Here is a 17,236-nt window from a genome sequence, read left to right as displayed (position 1 = left end):
AAGATATTTCTAGTCCCGGGGGCAAAAATTTTCGGGACTAGAGCCCATTTTGACTGAGGATCAAAGGTCTGTTCTCTACTAGTGCTTACAGTTCAGGCACATGATAATTTATTTTTGATAAAAAAAATATGTTCAATCTGTTGGGAGTTTAGTTTTTTTTCTTGCCATAGCAAGAGATACCGGAATCAGTTCACATTACCTGAAGATTATTTGTGCATGCCCACAATTTCATGATGGTCATCCTTGCACAAGAAGGTTCCAGCAGTGAACCAAGGTCGAGTGAATATACCAGGCTATTTGCTCGGAGCTTCAGATGAAACAAAGAAAGAAAACCATTTAATAAATGATGAAGGTTTCTTCTATATTAGTATCAGAGAGAAATTAAATAAGTCAATGAGTGCTTACAGATTTAGCAGACCATGTCCTACTACAAGATGTGATGGCAGTGTTCGGCTGGCTAGTAGCTGGCTAGCTGGCCAGCCACCTCACGAAATCATTGTTCACATCCTGCCAGAACAGTATTTTTCTCTCACAACAATCAGCTGGAATAGTATTTTTCAGTCCTGCCGAATAGACCCGATATCCCACAAGTTCACTTCATGGCCTAACTAACAGGGATAATATATAAGGTTGTGTTTAGTTCACGATTTTTGGGAATTTGGCTACTGTAGCACTTTCGTTTTTATTTAGCAATTAGTGTTCAATCATGGACTAATTAGGCTCAAAATGTTCGTCTCGCGATTTTCAACCAAAATGTGCAATTAGTTTTTTTCGTCTACATTTAATGCTCCATGCATGTAGCGCATGATTCGATGTGATGACTACTGTAACACTTGGGAAATTTTTTGGGAACTAAACACAACCTAAGTAAAAAAATAGCACTGGGAATTGAAGGTATCTGCTAGCCTATCGTGATGAGAGCACTCTTCTCCAACTCACAACAACAGTTATGTGGTTGTGATACTTCCATTACTGGCTTCCTGGTGCCGGCAATCCATCAAACACCTTAGGAGCATGGATGTCTCCATGTATAGAACACATAAGCATCAGTGTAGTTTGTACTCCGGTGCTCGGAACGGATCAAGTGTGTGTTTGTTCTCACTCTGTTGTCTCCTCCTAGGCAAGGCATAGCCTGTCCACACTTCAAATTGGAGAAGCATCATGATTGGATGGGGCAATTTTAGTCAAGAAAGGGGAACAATTCATATCCATAGTGGAACGGGCAACACAAAGCCTTTAGAACAATGCAAAAATCAAGTAGAACAATGGTACAATTTGGGACGGAAGAAAATTAGTTGAAACAGAATAAATGAATTAAAAATCTGGAGCTTCTAGTGATGGTCTCTACCTGCTGCCGACGCCCCTGGGTCAGCTGACACTTAACTCAGAGTCCTCCACAGATGCTCCTATGGACATCCTCCGCCTCTGCATTCAACGGCCTCAAGGTAGCCGCATCTGCTGCGCCTGCGCATCCTCTGCATTCAACGGCCTCAAGGTTGCCGCATCTGCTGCGCCTGTGCCTTCGGCGGCGTGAGCGAGGGAACTGCGCGGCAGGCATTGTGGCGAATCGAGCGAGAGTGGCCGCAGGGGAGGGAGGGTTGCGGGCCCAGATCCGGGGCCTAGGCAGATCCGCACCTCGAGAGACATTGGTGGTCCTGTCCTTGATGACGGTGACCTCGTCGACGGCGACGACCTCGCGGAACATGTCGAGCGCAAGTCCGCCTCGGTCATGTGGTGTTCGTGGGCGCCGGCCTGCGGGCCGATGCACCGCCTCGCCGGTGGCGGCCACCGTCGAGCACCGCCGCGCTGGTGCGCGTCACCCGCGGGGGAGGGGGAGCGCCTCGAAGGCGGCGTTGACGTGATGGCAGGGAAGTCCACCTTGGCCACGTCCGCCAGGACGATCGCCGCCACCCTCGGCTCCCCGAACCCCGCCGCCCTCATCCACGCGTTGGATTAGATCAAAGAGAGAAGGGGCACACACCAATGGCAGAAGAGGAGGAGACGCAACTGCAGGGGAGGGCACGGGCGATCGGAATGTTTCAACGTCGAACGGCGCGACGGCGGCTCGGAAGGTTTTGAACGTGTTTCTTTTATTCGGTGATGACTGGCTTTGAGCGTTAAATCGCAGTCGCGGCGGGTCGCGGCGTGCGGCGTGGGAGGAGGGCGCGGGGTGAGAAGCCTGGCATCCCACATCTAATCGTGGTCATCGGATTTAGTTTAGGTGTCTTATTAGCCCTTGATTTTAATGTAGATGAATTATTGTGTGTATTTTTCTAAATGCATAATGGTTGGAGGCTCTCAGTGTGGGACTTTTTCCTGGAGGACCTAGTACAATTTTGATTGGTCCATTATAGTAGAGATTATAAAAGAATACAATTCTATCACAATGTCACGTTTTAGAACCTTAAGAGAACCTTAAGATTGACCAATTATAAATAAAAAGTATCCATGTTTATAATATTAAATAAATATCATCATATTAATTATGAAATATATTTTTATAATAAATTAATTTAAAGATATAAATATAAATATTATTCACTAAAAACTTGATCAAACATGAATCATTTTTTATAAATAAAAAATATCCATGTTTATGATATTAAATAAATATCATCATATTAATTATGAAATATATTTTTATAATAAATTAATTTAAAGATATAAATATAAATTTTATTCACTAAAAACTTGATCAAACATAATCATTTTTTGTGGCACGCAACCCACAGTACATTCTTTTCATGACGTAGGTAGTACTGTACATTCTACACCAAACAGCCGCAGCCAAAAAAGTCTTGCATCGGTTGTGACTGCAAAAAATGAATTGCTATCTACTTCCTGTTCGTGGAATGCATGAATGGTCGCCTGTCTTTACTTCGGTCATGAGCTCTCCATGTCAACTTTCAAACCAGTCTTATACATTGTAAAAAAAAAAAAAGAAGAAACTCAAACCAGTATTTCTTGAAAACCAGCTTTCAAAAAGGGGGAAAAACACTCAACTCATGGACGGTACACGGAAGTGGATTACGTGAAAAATGACACAATCAATGATTTTTTCTATTACTACGAGAGCACAAAAATTATGCAAGGAACAACATGATTTTTTCTATTGCAGAAAGGCCGCCGCATCGACGAGGTGAGTTGCGTGTACCCAAGAGCCCAACAACAACCTGTCTCCAACTATACAAACATCTAATTAAACAACACAGGCCTGGGAAAAAAAATACTCTCTTCGTTTCGCCATATTTATCAGGTCCTTGTTACCTGACCAGCACAGTAATGGATCAAAACTAAACAGAACAATGCCAAATTCGTACTCATTGGGTAAATCTATTCATCAAGTAAGCATACAGCCTTGTTGGGCTGAGTAAGGCCATGTTTGGTTACTACAGAAAAATTTTAGTCCCTGTCCCATCAGATGTTTAGACACATGCATAAAATATTAAATATAGATAAAAAAAAATAACTAATTACACAGATTATGGCTAATTTGCGAGACGAATTTTTTAAGCCTAATTAGTCCATGATTTGATAATGTGGTGCTACAGTAAATATGTGCTAATGGTGGATTAATTAGGCTTAATAAATTCGTCTCGTAAATTAGTCTCCATCTATGTAATTAGTTTTATAATTAACTCATATTTAGTTCTCCTAAATAGCATCCGAACGTCCGATGTGACATGGACTAAAATTTAGTCCATAGAACCAAACACCCCCTAAGCAGACTGGTTGTAATGTTGTATTACTAAGTTGCATGAGCAAGAAAATACAAAATAGGGTGGGAATGATTCAACGTTGAACTCCGGTGAAGATCCTGCACTAGTTTTCAATCTACCAGATCTGCTTCGTGTGATTTGGTGATTCGGTCACATCATGTTGGAAGTTCAATGAGCCATATTCCACAAGTACCGCACAATAGAAGTAGCCATAAATTAATAGAAGTAGCCATAAATTAAGTGCTGATATCAAGTTAGGCCAGCCAGATAAACTTTGAACATCATACAAAATAACATGGGTAAATAATATTGGAACAAGTCATCAAGAAAATACATCAGCATATAATAGTAAGTCAAACCGGATTAAAAGAAGAGACCAATGCTTAATTTTTCCTCATCTCCAAAACCAATTTTGCATTTAGTAGACTATATCACCAACATAAAGACCTCTGATTTTTCCATGAAAAAAGAAAGACTAATCCCAACTAAATCAAGTCCAAATCCAGCATCAAATAGCAAATTGCAAACTGCACATAACTGAGTCGATCCAAAATAATCCCAAAACATAGATATCAAATATGTAAATTTTGGATTACCATCAAAAGGGTGGTAATGTTGGAGAAAGCCCTTATGCTAAAATGAAAATCTCAAGCTTACATAGATAGGAAATCACCTACACAAATGTATTCTCCAGCCCTTTGCTATCATACAGACCTCAACACCCTGTCACAGATCCCTTCCAAATTTATGCCACAAGCCCACAAGGCAAGGACAATGGACATTAATATTGCTTTCATGCCATTACATTCAAAATCAAAACATACACACTCTATCCTATGCCTACGAGAAACCCTGCAACAGATTTTAACAGCTTATCTACTAAATATATCATTCATATTGCCGCTCAGAGCAACCCTAATTCTCCAAGTACCAATGAACTTTCCATATAATTCTGTTAAGATAACATGTAGTTGCATTATTCTGCAAAACTAGGTGGACTTACTACATCTCTAAAAGTCAATTAAACTAGCAATATCACAGATGGAAGGTTTATTTCATTATGATTTATGGAAAATTGCTCACTGCATTTTTTTTTCTCTCTCGATAGCATATTGATTGAATCATTCTTTTCTAAAATCAGAGGATACAAATCATTTAGGATCATACTAAAAGTCTAAAGCAATGGATGGCCACTGGAGCTTTTTTCTGAAATATTTGTGCTGCTATGAATTAAGAAAAGTTACCAATTGCCCACAAGACTGAACACTACAAATCAGCAGCTTCAACAGAGAATCAATGGCTACCATCTGTGTCACTATAAACATGATGTAACCCCCAGAACATCCTGATAAGCTACAGATAATATTGGAGTCACCGCCAACGATCAGTCAAAATGTAACCCCCAGAACATCCAACAAGCAAATCATCCCATTGCATCAAGAATTCAAGATATACAGCTATCCTCACTAAATATCGAACAAGTAAATCATTCCATTGCATCAAGATATCCAGCTAACCTCTCTGATTTTTTATAATAAGTACAGCAGTATGTAGTACCAACTAGTATATGTCAACCTCTGTCCTTTGGACAAACATAAGTCCCTCTTTAAGGAGAAAAGGAAACCGATCAAGTTGCGCAAAACCATCTCTGCAACTACCTCTATACTTTGCCTTTGATACAGCTGAGTAACAACCTCGTAACCAAAGCAACCGATTCAAAACCAACCCATACATACAACTCTATAAAACCATACCAGAAGTTGGATGATTCACGCGGCGACGGTCCGACCGGCTTTCCAGGACTCGTACTCCTGGTCGTCGGTGGGCAGCTCGTAGCGGCACAGCGGGCACGAGTTGCGCACCTGGAGCCACGGCACGATGCAGTCGTCGTGGTAGCGGTGCGAGCACGGCAGCCTCTTGACTCGCTGGCCGGCGGCTACCCCGTCCTTGCAGACCGCGCACTCATCCCCCTCGCCTTCCTGGCCGGCCGCGACGACGGCGGACGGGAGCGCCTCGACGGCGGATCTGGCGGCCGGGGGCTTGTTCTTGAGTAACATCCCCTCCCCGCCTGCCACGAGCACCTCGTACGCCGCCGCCTCCTCCCTGTGGTTAGAGGTGTACACAAACCCCTCCTCAGCGTCAGCGGGCGGCGGGAGCACGTCGGCGAGCACCTCCCACTCGGGGTCCGGGGCTTCCCCGGCGGCGGCGCCCGAGGGGGACGCGACCTCCTCCCACTCGAACTCCTCGAGCGGGTCGTCGGCGTCCTCGATCTCGAGGCAGTCCCAGCAGGTGGAGGTGAGATCGCCGTCGTACTCGGCCGCTTCCGCATCCGCGTCCGTGAACCCGAGGCCGTCGCCGTCGCACCCGGGCGCGAAGAGCGCGTCGCGGAAGAGGGCGACGTCGACGGAGCTGAAGAGGCTGCGGACGCGGTCGGCCGCCGCGGCCACCGCCGCCGACGCGGACGGATCCGGGCGGAAGACGGGCACGAAGGCGTCGTCGGAGCAGTAGGACGCGCTGGGGGAGTAGGAGGACTCCAGGGTCCGGTGGATCTCGTCGCCGGCGAGCCGGGGATGGTGGATGTGGATCGACGAGGAAGCCATGGATGCGCGATTACGAAGCGAGAGGGGGGGATGGGGGAAAAAAATCGTGCCCGACTGGCCCGTGCCCCCTGGGGAAGCGTTTTCGTTTTCGGGAGGCCCTTTTTTGCTACACAAACAAGAGCCCTACAATTCTACGCTTCTCGGGCGACCGCGTTCTTCGTCCATGACGTGTGGGGTCACATGTTGTGGAGCCCCTGTGGCAGTGGGGTGACAGGTGGGGGCCGAGGGGCTGTGTAGTGTGAAAGCGGAGCAAAGGTGGCCGGTTGCTTGGGCTGCGGGAACCTGGGATGCCGCTGCTCGCAGCAGCGTCACGGCACGGCAGCGCGGCGCGGGCCATTCGGCTCCGGCGTTGACCAACTGGGCCTCTCTACCCTCTAGGCCCAAGCCCAGTCGTGTAGTGTAGGTGATGTATGTCATGACTAGTTCAAAGAATTTACGCCACAAAATTCAGTACATTTTTTTTTCAAACATTATATATGAAAATATTTTATACTAGTACAGTAATTAGACTTTACACCTAGAACAAGCGAATTCCCCATCTACATATGGTTTGATCGTTTTCTCTGTGGTACGCCTTATGCAGCATAATCCATGCCATTATAAATATATGCAAAGTATTGGTGTTTTGTTATACTACAGGAGCAAATAGAAAGTTAGATTGTTTATATTGTGCGCCTTATGGTCACCTCTATGTAATAGAATATATGAGGGAACTGAGAAAATATTGTGTTCACGCCTTGTGGTCATCTCTATGTTCCACATTCATATATTGTCTTTCTTATGGTCACCTCTATCTTAAGTTAGTTTCACTAAATTATTCTTTAAAATATATTTTCTAAAACTCGTATTTGTTCGAAGTTGTAGATGTTAATATATCTTTTTAAAACCTTATCAAAGTTAGATATATAATATTAAGCTTCTAAAAGAGTGGGGCTCGACAGAACACACTCAATGTCCTGTGTTGAGTTGTCCATGCCTCACAAACCAACTAATCTAGAGTTAGGGGTTTGTTTATTAGAGATCTGCCCCTAACTTTTTCAATCGGATTTCGTGGAGCTCTACTAAACGATTAAAATGCAATCGGATTCTGCTGAGGGATCAATAAGAATTACTTCTCCATTTGCATCACAAGCTGGGAGCTTAGGGCGTCCCCAACAACTATCGAAATCGCCAGCATATAATGTATTTAATTCCATGTGGACAAGAGAGAACATCAAAAGCGAACTCGCTAGCACCTGCATAAAATGGTAGGCTCGCACGGAAATTTGAAAAATTTACGGTCAGTGACACAGAGTTTTCTTCTATTTTTTTAACTTTCTTCCTTCTCTTCTCGATGGCGATTTGAAGGGACCCATTGGGATGCCCTTAAAACAATCCACTCTCTAGCGCTCCGTACTTAGTCACGACAAAAAACAATTGTTTCTCACCTGCTCTCAACTATACTATCATCAGAATTACTCTATCAGAAAATCAAGAGCGAAGCTTAAATATTAGAAAGTAGGGTTTTACTAAAGTGGCACTTACTTCTAGACATAAGCTGACCTTGGTAGGCAGTACCTGCTCCTTGATGCGTACCAACATTTGCTGTCACTAAAAAAACCAGAACGTGCAGGCTTTTGATTTTTTTTTTTCCTACTCGTTGTACTAATCCCGTTGGTGATGGCTTGTCACGTACCACACTACACGTGGGCATTAGGAAAAGAATGAATCAGCTGTTGACATTGATGGATGAGGAGGTGTGTGTGTCAATCCACATGCTCCCCTCCTCTGAAGTTTGTTGGACTTGAGCTCTTACCGAGCTTAGCCCCTAATATATGAAGCTTATTTCAATCTCTAAATGTGCGTGTGATTGGCCAAAAGGCAACATTTTTAGTTGATGTGTCTCGTTGGATGAGCTGGATGGGGAGAGGGACGCTTCACCAATCGCTAGTGTGTCATGAGGAATAGTTAGGTTTCTTGTACGAGGAGGCACTCAGGATCCCGTGACGTTTTGAAGTCACCGTGGCATGGTCGCGGAGTCCAGCGTAGAGTTTCATAGTGCTATTTTCAAAACGACAATGGTTGGGCACGGGCATCCATCCTGTCCGGGTGGCTCATCCTCATCTACTCATTTGCTCTCTCTTCTCAAGAAAAAATACCCACTGCGCTTATCTGCTGATTCGCCTGTCTCTGCGTGAGCGTGTGGATGCACATCCGCCCGGCCCACGCCCCCTTCTCCACAACGCGAGCTAGTCGGGTGCTGTGCCGTGCCCTTCCCTTCCGCTCGCCCCGTACCCCATCGCTGGGCGCGTCGTGCCTCGTCCCAGTCACCTGCGCCGCTCACTCCCTCGCTGTATGTCTGTCCCCCATCATCGTCGCGCGCTCCGCTGACCCCGCCATGGCCACATGGGCGCACGTGCCGTGGCGCCTTAGGTCTTCCCCGGCCGAGCCAAGGGCTCCCACCCCCGCCGGCCAGAACCGATCGGCTCCGGCCTTCCCTCACCTTATGTTGCATATGTATGTTTTAAGTGTTTCAGATATATGTTGCAATTATTTTATCTTGATGTTGCAAAAGTATATCGGGGGATGTTGCATACGTTGCAAGTCTCTCAGAGGCATGTTGCAAGCGTTTGTTCAAAATGTTTTATCTGTTTCCAGACGTATGTTGCAATCGTTTTGGTTGCGTATATTGCATATGTTTCACACAAATGTTGTAATAGTATGTTCCAAATATTTCAGCTGTTTCTATCTTATGTTGCAGCAAGTGGTTTTATGTTGCAAGTGTTTTATTTAGATTTCCATGTGTTTCGCACCATGTTGCAAGTGCATGTTCCAAATATTTTATCTGTATTTAGACGTATGTTGCATTCAAATATTTTTTCATGTTGTAAGGTTTTTATGCTGTTCGACCGGGGGCGGCGGTCGGGGCGTGCTCGTTCTCAGCCGCTCATCCTAGCTCTCGAGTGCCGCCCGCGCGGAGAGAGAGGAGGGGGTTAGGGGAAGGACCGGCGGGCGCACAGGCAGAGTACGTGCATGGGGGCAGGGCGGAGGCGAACAAGAACGAGCTACACGTGCATCTATCCGGGCTAGCCACGCCGTTAATCCTAGTATTGTTTTATAGAATTTTTAATTTCATGATTTATCTTAAGTAGGAAAATTGAGCCAAAAGAGTTTCATCTTTATAAAATATACTTTTACCTTTTCTTTTAAAAACATTGTCATGCCATAAAAATACTTTTGTGACAACGTATAAATATACAGATGGAACTCGAATAAAACTCTCTTTTTTTTAGTTCAACTCGAATAAAACTCTCAATAATGACCCCACATATCAGTGGACACCGTCGCGGTGATGGCAGCAGTGTGAGCACCTGTTCGTTTTGCTAAAATTTGGCTTATGTTGATGTTTATGCTGAAATTCTGTGAAAGAAAAATATCGTTCGTTTGCTGAAAAGTAGTGCTGAAGTAGTGCAGAACTTATTGGGCTCAGTTGCAGAGCCCACTCGCACTCAGCGGGAGTGACACCAGCAGCGATACGAATGCCAGTGGGCTTCCGATCCCGTGCTTCGCAAAGGGCCCAGTTGAGTTCTTCATCGAGCTGCCCAGGTCCCATATATTGATGTGTTCATCCGTGCAAATGCAATGAACACAAACAGAGTTCAGTTTTGCAGGAGCTGCTCTGATTCTTACTCTCTACTAAGAGTACACAGTATAAATATTGCTCTGATTCTTGCTGCAAGATTAATATGGCGATCACGCTCACGCATTGCAAAGACATGACCTGGACTGGTTGAGTTCCATGCCTTCTAGTTCCAGCCATAGGGAGCTTCTATGTAAGGAGGAACTGGCACCTTTGATGCATTTGCAAGTCTTTCTATATTTTTTTTTCTGGGAAAAAAGCTGGAGTTCAAGTTCTAACTGTTCCCATGTGAGAGTGAAAACTGAAAACTAGAGTGAAAACTGAAAACTGAACCTTAGGAAATGTAACTGTTCCCATCACCGTTGTCAGTCACTGCACAAGTCAAGAAGCAATCGGGGAGCAGAGCAGAGCTGCTGATTTCTGGGAAAGCAAAGGCATGCAGTGACAGCACCCCAACAGTTACTACATCCATTCCAGAAATAAAAAAATGTTTCAGCTTTTATTTATAATAAGTACATAGTATGTTTAGATACACAAAAAACAGAACCATATATAATTTGGAAGAGAATACTCCCTCCGTACTTAAAAAATAAAGTCGTTTTAGACAAGGCTTGGATCAATGGGAATATAAATCATAAATAACTTTTAAGTTGTTGAGTTTGAAAATGTGAAAACCATATGTATAGATTTGTCTTGAAAAATACTTTTACAAAAATTTACATGTATCACTTTTTGATAAATATATTTATAAAAATAAGTAGTCAAAGTTATACTTTGAAACTGTGTCGCTGTCCAAAAACGACTTTATTTTTTAATATGGAGGGCCTACTATTTACCAACAGCGTGTTGCATTGATCTTCGTTGGTTCGTGTCCTCCGATCCATTCTGCTTCCACGCGTCTCTGCGAACCGCTGTTCTAAGAGCAAGTATACTAAGAGCAAGTAAACCGTGTTCGGATGGTGCCCAGCACAGTGAATTCAGATGGTTTCGGATGATTCAATAGTATTCTGTGAGGGAGAATAAGCTAAAACAAGCGAGCAGTGCACCAGCCGAACGCCATAGCAGACTGTAAGCTGGCTAAATATTAAGATAGAAGAGAGAGAAGATAAGCGAGCTATAAGCTTATAGCCGACTTACACACATGAACCAAGAAATTCCATGAGAGAGACAAGTGAGCCATATATTAATAACAAAGAGCTAACTATTATATGAGTGGGCTGTTATTAGCCTTGCTCTAAACAGACGTAAGGTCAGGCGAGATCCGATTCTCTTGGATCCCTGTTCCTGCTAATCATTTTACGACTTGAATACTAACCTGCTTGACAAATCATTCGACGTTCAGTCACAAAAAAAAAGAAAAAAAATCCTTGACGACAATCAATTAGTCTCGGTAATGACCCCATTACGCCGCCCTCTGTTCTTTGTGTCTCGGTAACCATTCCGTCTCGGAAATAAACAACAATCTTCTTCTTCCCGGAGTATGCGTAGCATGCAAACCCGGTTTCATGTTTGCATCTCCTTTCTGCCACCACCACGTCTCTCTCTGAAGTCTGAAGACTGAAGAGACTGACGACGAAAGCTGACACCGTTCTGTTCCTTCCCATCTTACATCAGCTCTGGTCTGATGAACATCAGTTACTGCTGCCCAGTTGCAGTTGGCTTTGCAGTTTGCACAAAAGCACAAAACAACTCCCTTTTGTCCACAGTTCACTCAAGATATATATATGCAATGCAAGCCCCCTGTTTTCTCTCCAAAGACTGAAACATTCTTAATCGGCCCTTGTGTTGGCAAGCTTCCCAATGACATGTTCACCACTCATGAAGTAGCTAACACAGATTGGCCATGCCCATGCATGCTGCTGACTGTTCGGGTAGCTTCAAGCAACATGCTCAGCCTTGGTTACCTCATGTTCTCGCAAAGCTTCATTCCTTGGCTAGGTTACTTTGCAATGCAAGGCCGGCCGGCATGCATTCAGTTCTTTGGTGTCGGAAACATGCTAGGTTACTTTGCAATGCAATGCAAGCCCACAGTGCGCAAAGGCAAAAGGGCGAGCAACCGAAAGGCGGTGCTCCCGTTCAAAAGAAGAGAAGCCCATCATCCATCAACTCTGTGTTGTGCTAGCAGCAGTAGCTTGCAAGTCACTCCTTGCCTTCTTGCTTGGCTCTCCCACTGTCACTGTGAATTTTATTTTATTTTAGTACTACTACACATGCATCCGAAAGGAGGATGTAAACAGTAACAGCAGGAAGTTACCGGGGGATCAAAGCGTCTACGTATGGTTTGCTTTAGACAGTAGGAGTAATGAAAAGATTAGATTCGGGGCGGTCGCAAACCCCGAGGCTAATGATAGTTTAGTTTAAATAGCTGGAGACTAGAGAGGCTAAGGGAGTCAGAATAAGGGCATCTCAGTCAGTAGGCTCTGTATTGCATTGGAAATTCTGCATCAAGGAACAGTAACTTCCTTTTTCTTTCTTTTGAGATTGTAGCTACTATGTAGAAAATGAGGAAATTCAGGAGAACCTACTTATTTATGTTCTTTAGACTGTCTCCAACGATGAGAGCGCAAACATGAGACCTATTCCGGATTTGAGTCACCTACAGGAAAAAAAAAGTCACGGACCCAAATCCCTCGTTCTCCAACAACGAACCCAAAACAAGACTCGTAGTTTCCTCCGTCCGTCCGGTGCTGCTTGCTCCTCCGTCTTCGTCTTCCCCGCGGCCGGCCACCGAGCTGCGAGCTCCGGCGCAAGATCCGGCGAGGCGTTGAGGAAAGGCCGACACAGGGAGTGGACGGAGGCAAGAAACGCCGCGGGCTTAAGCAGAAGAGGAGGGGAGAGGGAGCAGAGAAGGTACAGCGGCGGCCAGACGCGCCGAGCAGTTAGCAGCGCCCCGACAGCCGGCGTGCGACGCCATAGGTCCGCCACGGCGGCCGGCCGACCAACGGCAACGGCGAGGCACGCACAGAAGGCGGCAGCACGGGAGAGACGCAGCAGTAGAGCGGGTGGGAGACGAAGAAGAAAGCGAAGCAAGCGCGAGAGGACAAGGGGGCGGAGAGCGGACGGACCGCGGGAGGCGCCGCCGCCGATTCCGCCGCCGCGTCGGGACGGAGCGAGCGACGAAGAGGATGGGGAATGGTGCGTTCTTTTTTCTTTTCTTTGTTTGGCCAACGGACGACGGATGAGATTTGCGTCATCTCTCTGGCGAGACATTTATTTGCATTTCGGATCGGCTTCGACGCAAAATGCGTCGTCAGTTTGGGTCATCCGTTGGAACGTATTTTCGGTACCCCAAAACACTGTGAGCTACCTATTTTGTGTTTAGGTTGCGTCGTTGGAGATAGTCTTAGAAGAAAATTTCCCTTGATCTGAGCCTATTTCAACACAACACAACCCTAGAAAGAAAATCCCTGCCATTGAATGGAAATGCAGTTTACAGCAATACTTGCCTCCAAGTAGTACTGGCACTATATTAGCAGTCAACTAATGATGATAGGGCAAGGGACACTCACAGTTTTTAAGTACAGGAAGATTAAACAACGTCAGTGGTGGTAGTCGGCACTGTCAGAGAGTCAGTCAGGAGGCCGTGAGATTTGGTAGTGTCAGATGTCAGTCAGATTAGATGGAAGAAGCAACAAGTAGTAGTCACGGAGCAGTTATTTTTCTTTCTACAGTAAAAGAGCATGTTTGGACACATTCATGGAGTACTAAATATAGATAAAAAAAAATTGCACAGTTCTTGATAAAATCGCGAGACGAATCTTTTAAGCCTACTTTGTCTATGAAAAGCCTTAAGTGCTACAGTAACCAGCATGCGCTAATGACCGATTAATTAGTATTATTAGATTCGTCGCGCGGTTTCCTGATGGGTTCTATAATTTGTTTTTTATTATTATCCAAAAACCCCTCCCAACATCCTTCCGACACATCCGATGTGACACCCAAAAATTTTCACCTCCCCAACTAAACACACCCGTAGCTAATAGCAGCGTGTTGGTTTCGTCGTAAACGATCGTGGATTATTTACTGTTGGGCGGTTTAGTGTGAGAGAAAAATACTGTTCTAGTTTATAATCCACGATTGTATACGATCAAGCAAACGGGCTGCTACGCCTTTGTTCGGCCTGTTCGCTGGTTGATTTCTAGGCTGATAAGTTCGACTAGTGCTGGTTTGTTGTGAGAGAAAAATACTATTGACTGACTGATAAGCCCTGACTGAAACCAAAGGCTGGTTGATTTCAGGAAAGCAGGTTGTCACGCCAAGACAATGCTAGTTCTGTTTTTTCAAACGAACATGGTGATTCTAATCGCCTTGGTACCACATCGAAAACTTAAGAAAACTACTTAGGAAAAAAAATAAGAAAACGAGGGCTGTTTATATTTCAGGGTCTAAATTTTCAGGTAACAATTTTACACCATCAACTAGTATAATTAAAAAGACAGCTCATAAGAGATAATTTATATTTTTTTTCTATAAAACAGAATTGCATGCTACCTGATTAATAACAACAAAAAATCAGACGTCTGAAACACTCGAGAAGCGAAAGAAAATGCTTTTGGCAAGATAATGCAGTGCCAATTGCCAAACCGAGCTAAGCAAGCAAAAGCAAAGGTTAAAGCACAGAGTAAAGAGCTCCCTGAGAGGTCAATACTGAAGAGCTCCATAAATTACTCATTCAAGAACACCCATTTGATCTCTCCCTCTCTCTCTCTCTCTCTCTCTGTCTGTCTCTTTCTCTCTATCCATGGATTCATTTGCATGGGCGTCGGTGTCTCAGGCTGCGGGGCTAGCCGGCGGCAGCGCCGTCGTCTCCGACGGGAGAGGCGGGGGGCTCTTGCCGCCGCCGACGCTCGGGCTCCAGCTCCCGGCACGGGCCGGTCTCGAGCACTTCATGGACCCCGGCCTAGTCCAGCTGGCCATGCGCTTCTCCTGCTTCGCTGCTGCAAACGGAGCACCCACTGCAATCCCCTCGTACATCACCTCCGAGGAGCACCCACTGCAACCCACCACCGGCAGTGGCAACGGCGAGCCGGGGTTCGGCGGCGGCGGCGACGCGCCGAGCGCCGAGGCCTGCTCGTCCAGGGCACCGGAGGCGGATTCCAACTCCAAGAAGAGGAAGCGATCGAACGAGGTAGTTGCTTACTGCTCACTAGTCACTACTACTACAGTGCTAATTGGTTTGCACCGGCCGGTGTCTCAGCGTTGTTGTCGGATCGCAGTCGCAGGACGTTCTTGGGATGATTGGGACGGATCAAGATCAAGGGATGGCGTCCGTGGATTCTTCGAAGGAGCGTGGCGAGGACGACGCCAAAGGCAAGGAGGAGACGCCGCCGGTGACCCGCAAGAAGAAAGGGAAGGGAGCTTCGGCGGCCGACGACGAGTCGGAGTCGTACATCCATGTCAGGGCCCGGAAGGGGCAGGCAACCAACAGGCATAGCCTCGCAGAGAGGGTAGGCACAGTACACACAGATTTAATTTGTTACTACTACTGTCTTGTAGAATGCAAGCAACTGGTCACCTGGATGAATTAGCTTTAGCACTTGAAAATACTCCTGAATGATGAACACCAAATTTGGTTCTTTTTTGACAGCTGAGAAGGGAGAAGATCAGTGAGAGGATGAAGCTTCTGCAAGACCTTGTTCCTGGTTGCACTAAAGTGAGCCTCCTGACCGCAAGAACAACTATACTTACTTTTCTGAAATCAGAACTTCTTAAGAATAATGACACCTTCTTTGGGCCGGGTTGGGTTTGGATCGATTTAGGTCACTGGGAAGGCGGTGATGCTGGACGAGATCATCAACTATGTCCAGTCCCTGCAAAGGCAAGTGGAGGTATGCATGGTTCATCTTGAATCTCATATACTGAAAGTCTCCCTTTCTCATCTGACAAAGGCAATGTACTGAACAAATGCATGATTCCCCTTGCATCTCCCAGTTCTTATCCATGAAGCTCGCGGCGGTCAATCCACAGCTCGGCCTCAACATAAAACAACTTCTGTCGAAAGATGTAAGCAATCTACAAACTCACCTGCAGTTCTTCCTTGTTCTCTTTTTTTTTTCAGTTTTGCAAGAAACGCGCACCAAAATTACAAAATGATTCTGTATCCTTAATTTGGTGGAATGCAGCTTTTTCGCGCCCCCAGTGCTCCTTCAAGCTCATCTACTCACCTGGGATTCTCAATCTCCCACGAAATGATGCCCAAACTACCACCATTGTCACGGTCAGGCATGCTCCCGGGAGGCGTTCATGGTTTGACCAATCCAGATGGCTTCAGAACAGCCATGGAGGAGCAACAAAACGGCAAAGATTCCATAGGAGATCATGTCTCTCAGGTTTGCATAGCAGAATCCCAGCGTGTTTCAGAGTACAAATTTAGAGCAATTATGCATTTGCAATCAGATTGGTTTTCAAGAATCCTAACCAAACTTTAGCCTCTAGAGCAGATGCCTCTCACTTTGGACGGATCGTTCCACCACAATGCAGCGCAAACGGCGGTGTATGGGGCCATAGTCGGTCCAGAGCATCTGAGCATGAGGTCTGTTCAGGATGGGTTTCATATGTGAAGTTCGGCACAAGCTCCAGCAGTCCAGCTCCATGGAGGATCAGAGTTGCTTCTGGTCACCTGACATGTGCCGTGGAGTAGAGAAGGGCAAGGCACATAACTAGCATTTGTGCTATGGAGTTAATGCATAGTGCAGAGGCAGGACAAGCTTGATTCCTCCATGAAATGTTAGCATTGCTTCATGGTTGTAATCAGAGCTGAAAGTTCAGACACCGGAAGTAACTCTGCTGCAGCTATGAATTTATGATGATGTTGGAAACCCTGTCCGGGTGGAGTGTGAAGTGAAATTTGTGTTCTTGAAGAGAAACACCTGAAAATAGACACAGAATTGCTGCATTACAGGATCTTACTGGCAGCGTATTGTTTGTGTTTTTAGTTAATAATACATAAATAGCTAGTTAGCGAGCAGCACTAAAAACATTGTGTTCAAATTAAGCCCTCAGCTGTTAGTTTTTTGTGGTAAAAGTGTTAATCGTTAACTATGACACAAATGCTCTTACTGATTCAAACTGCTGGTCCTCTGGAAAACACTTGGGGTCCTGCGCCTGACCTGAACGCCCAAAACAGCAGCCTGGCCGACGCCATGCTCGTGCTCACGTGCGCCAACGCCTCCAGGCTCGGCGGCCCCATCGCCCGCGCGGCGGCCGCATCCGCATCCACGGGGAGCGCTCACGGGTGGGCTCGCGGGGCCCTTCGTCGTCGCCGTCGACCTCCTCGCGCCAACCCACCGAGCGGAGGT

At 45.7% G+C, this 17,236-nt stretch overlaps 2 protein-coding genes across 2 annotated transcripts; one reads left to right on the top strand and one right to left on the bottom strand.

The window, feature by feature from the left end:
• Positions 1–5,190: 5,190 nt before the first annotated feature.
• Positions 5,191–6,348, bottom strand: LOC136501412 (uncharacterized). The gene has a single exon (XM_066496934.1). It carries the CDS (start codon positions 6,317–6,319, stop codon positions 5,489–5,491), a length of 831 nt encoding a protein of 276 aa, XP_066353031.1. The 5' UTR covers positions 6,320–6,348; the 3' UTR covers positions 5,191–5,488.
• Positions 6,349–14,672: 8,324 nt separating this feature from the next.
• LOC136502079 (transcription factor bHLH79-like) lies at positions 14,673–16,930 on the top strand. Its single transcript, XM_066497568.1, has 7 exons — positions 14,673–15,066; positions 15,155–15,385; positions 15,526–15,591; positions 15,698–15,766; positions 15,870–15,941; positions 16,061–16,267; positions 16,367–16,930. The coding sequence occupies exons 1-7, from the start codon at positions 14,680–14,682 to the stop codon at positions 16,496–16,498; spliced, it is 1,164 nt and encodes a 387-aa protein (XP_066353665.1). The 5' UTR covers positions 14,673–14,679; the 3' UTR covers positions 16,499–16,930.
• Positions 16,931–17,236: the final 306 nt, after the last annotated feature.

Source organism: Miscanthus floridulus, chromosome 13 (genome assembly GCF_019320115.1).
Source record: "Miscanthus floridulus cultivar M001 chromosome 13, ASM1932011v1, whole genome shotgun sequence".
NCBI lineage: Eukaryota > Viridiplantae > Streptophyta > Magnoliopsida > Poales > Poaceae > Miscanthus > Miscanthus floridulus.
The sequence above is the reverse complement of the archived record's forward strand: the minus strand, read 5'-3'. Positions and strand labels throughout refer to the sequence as shown.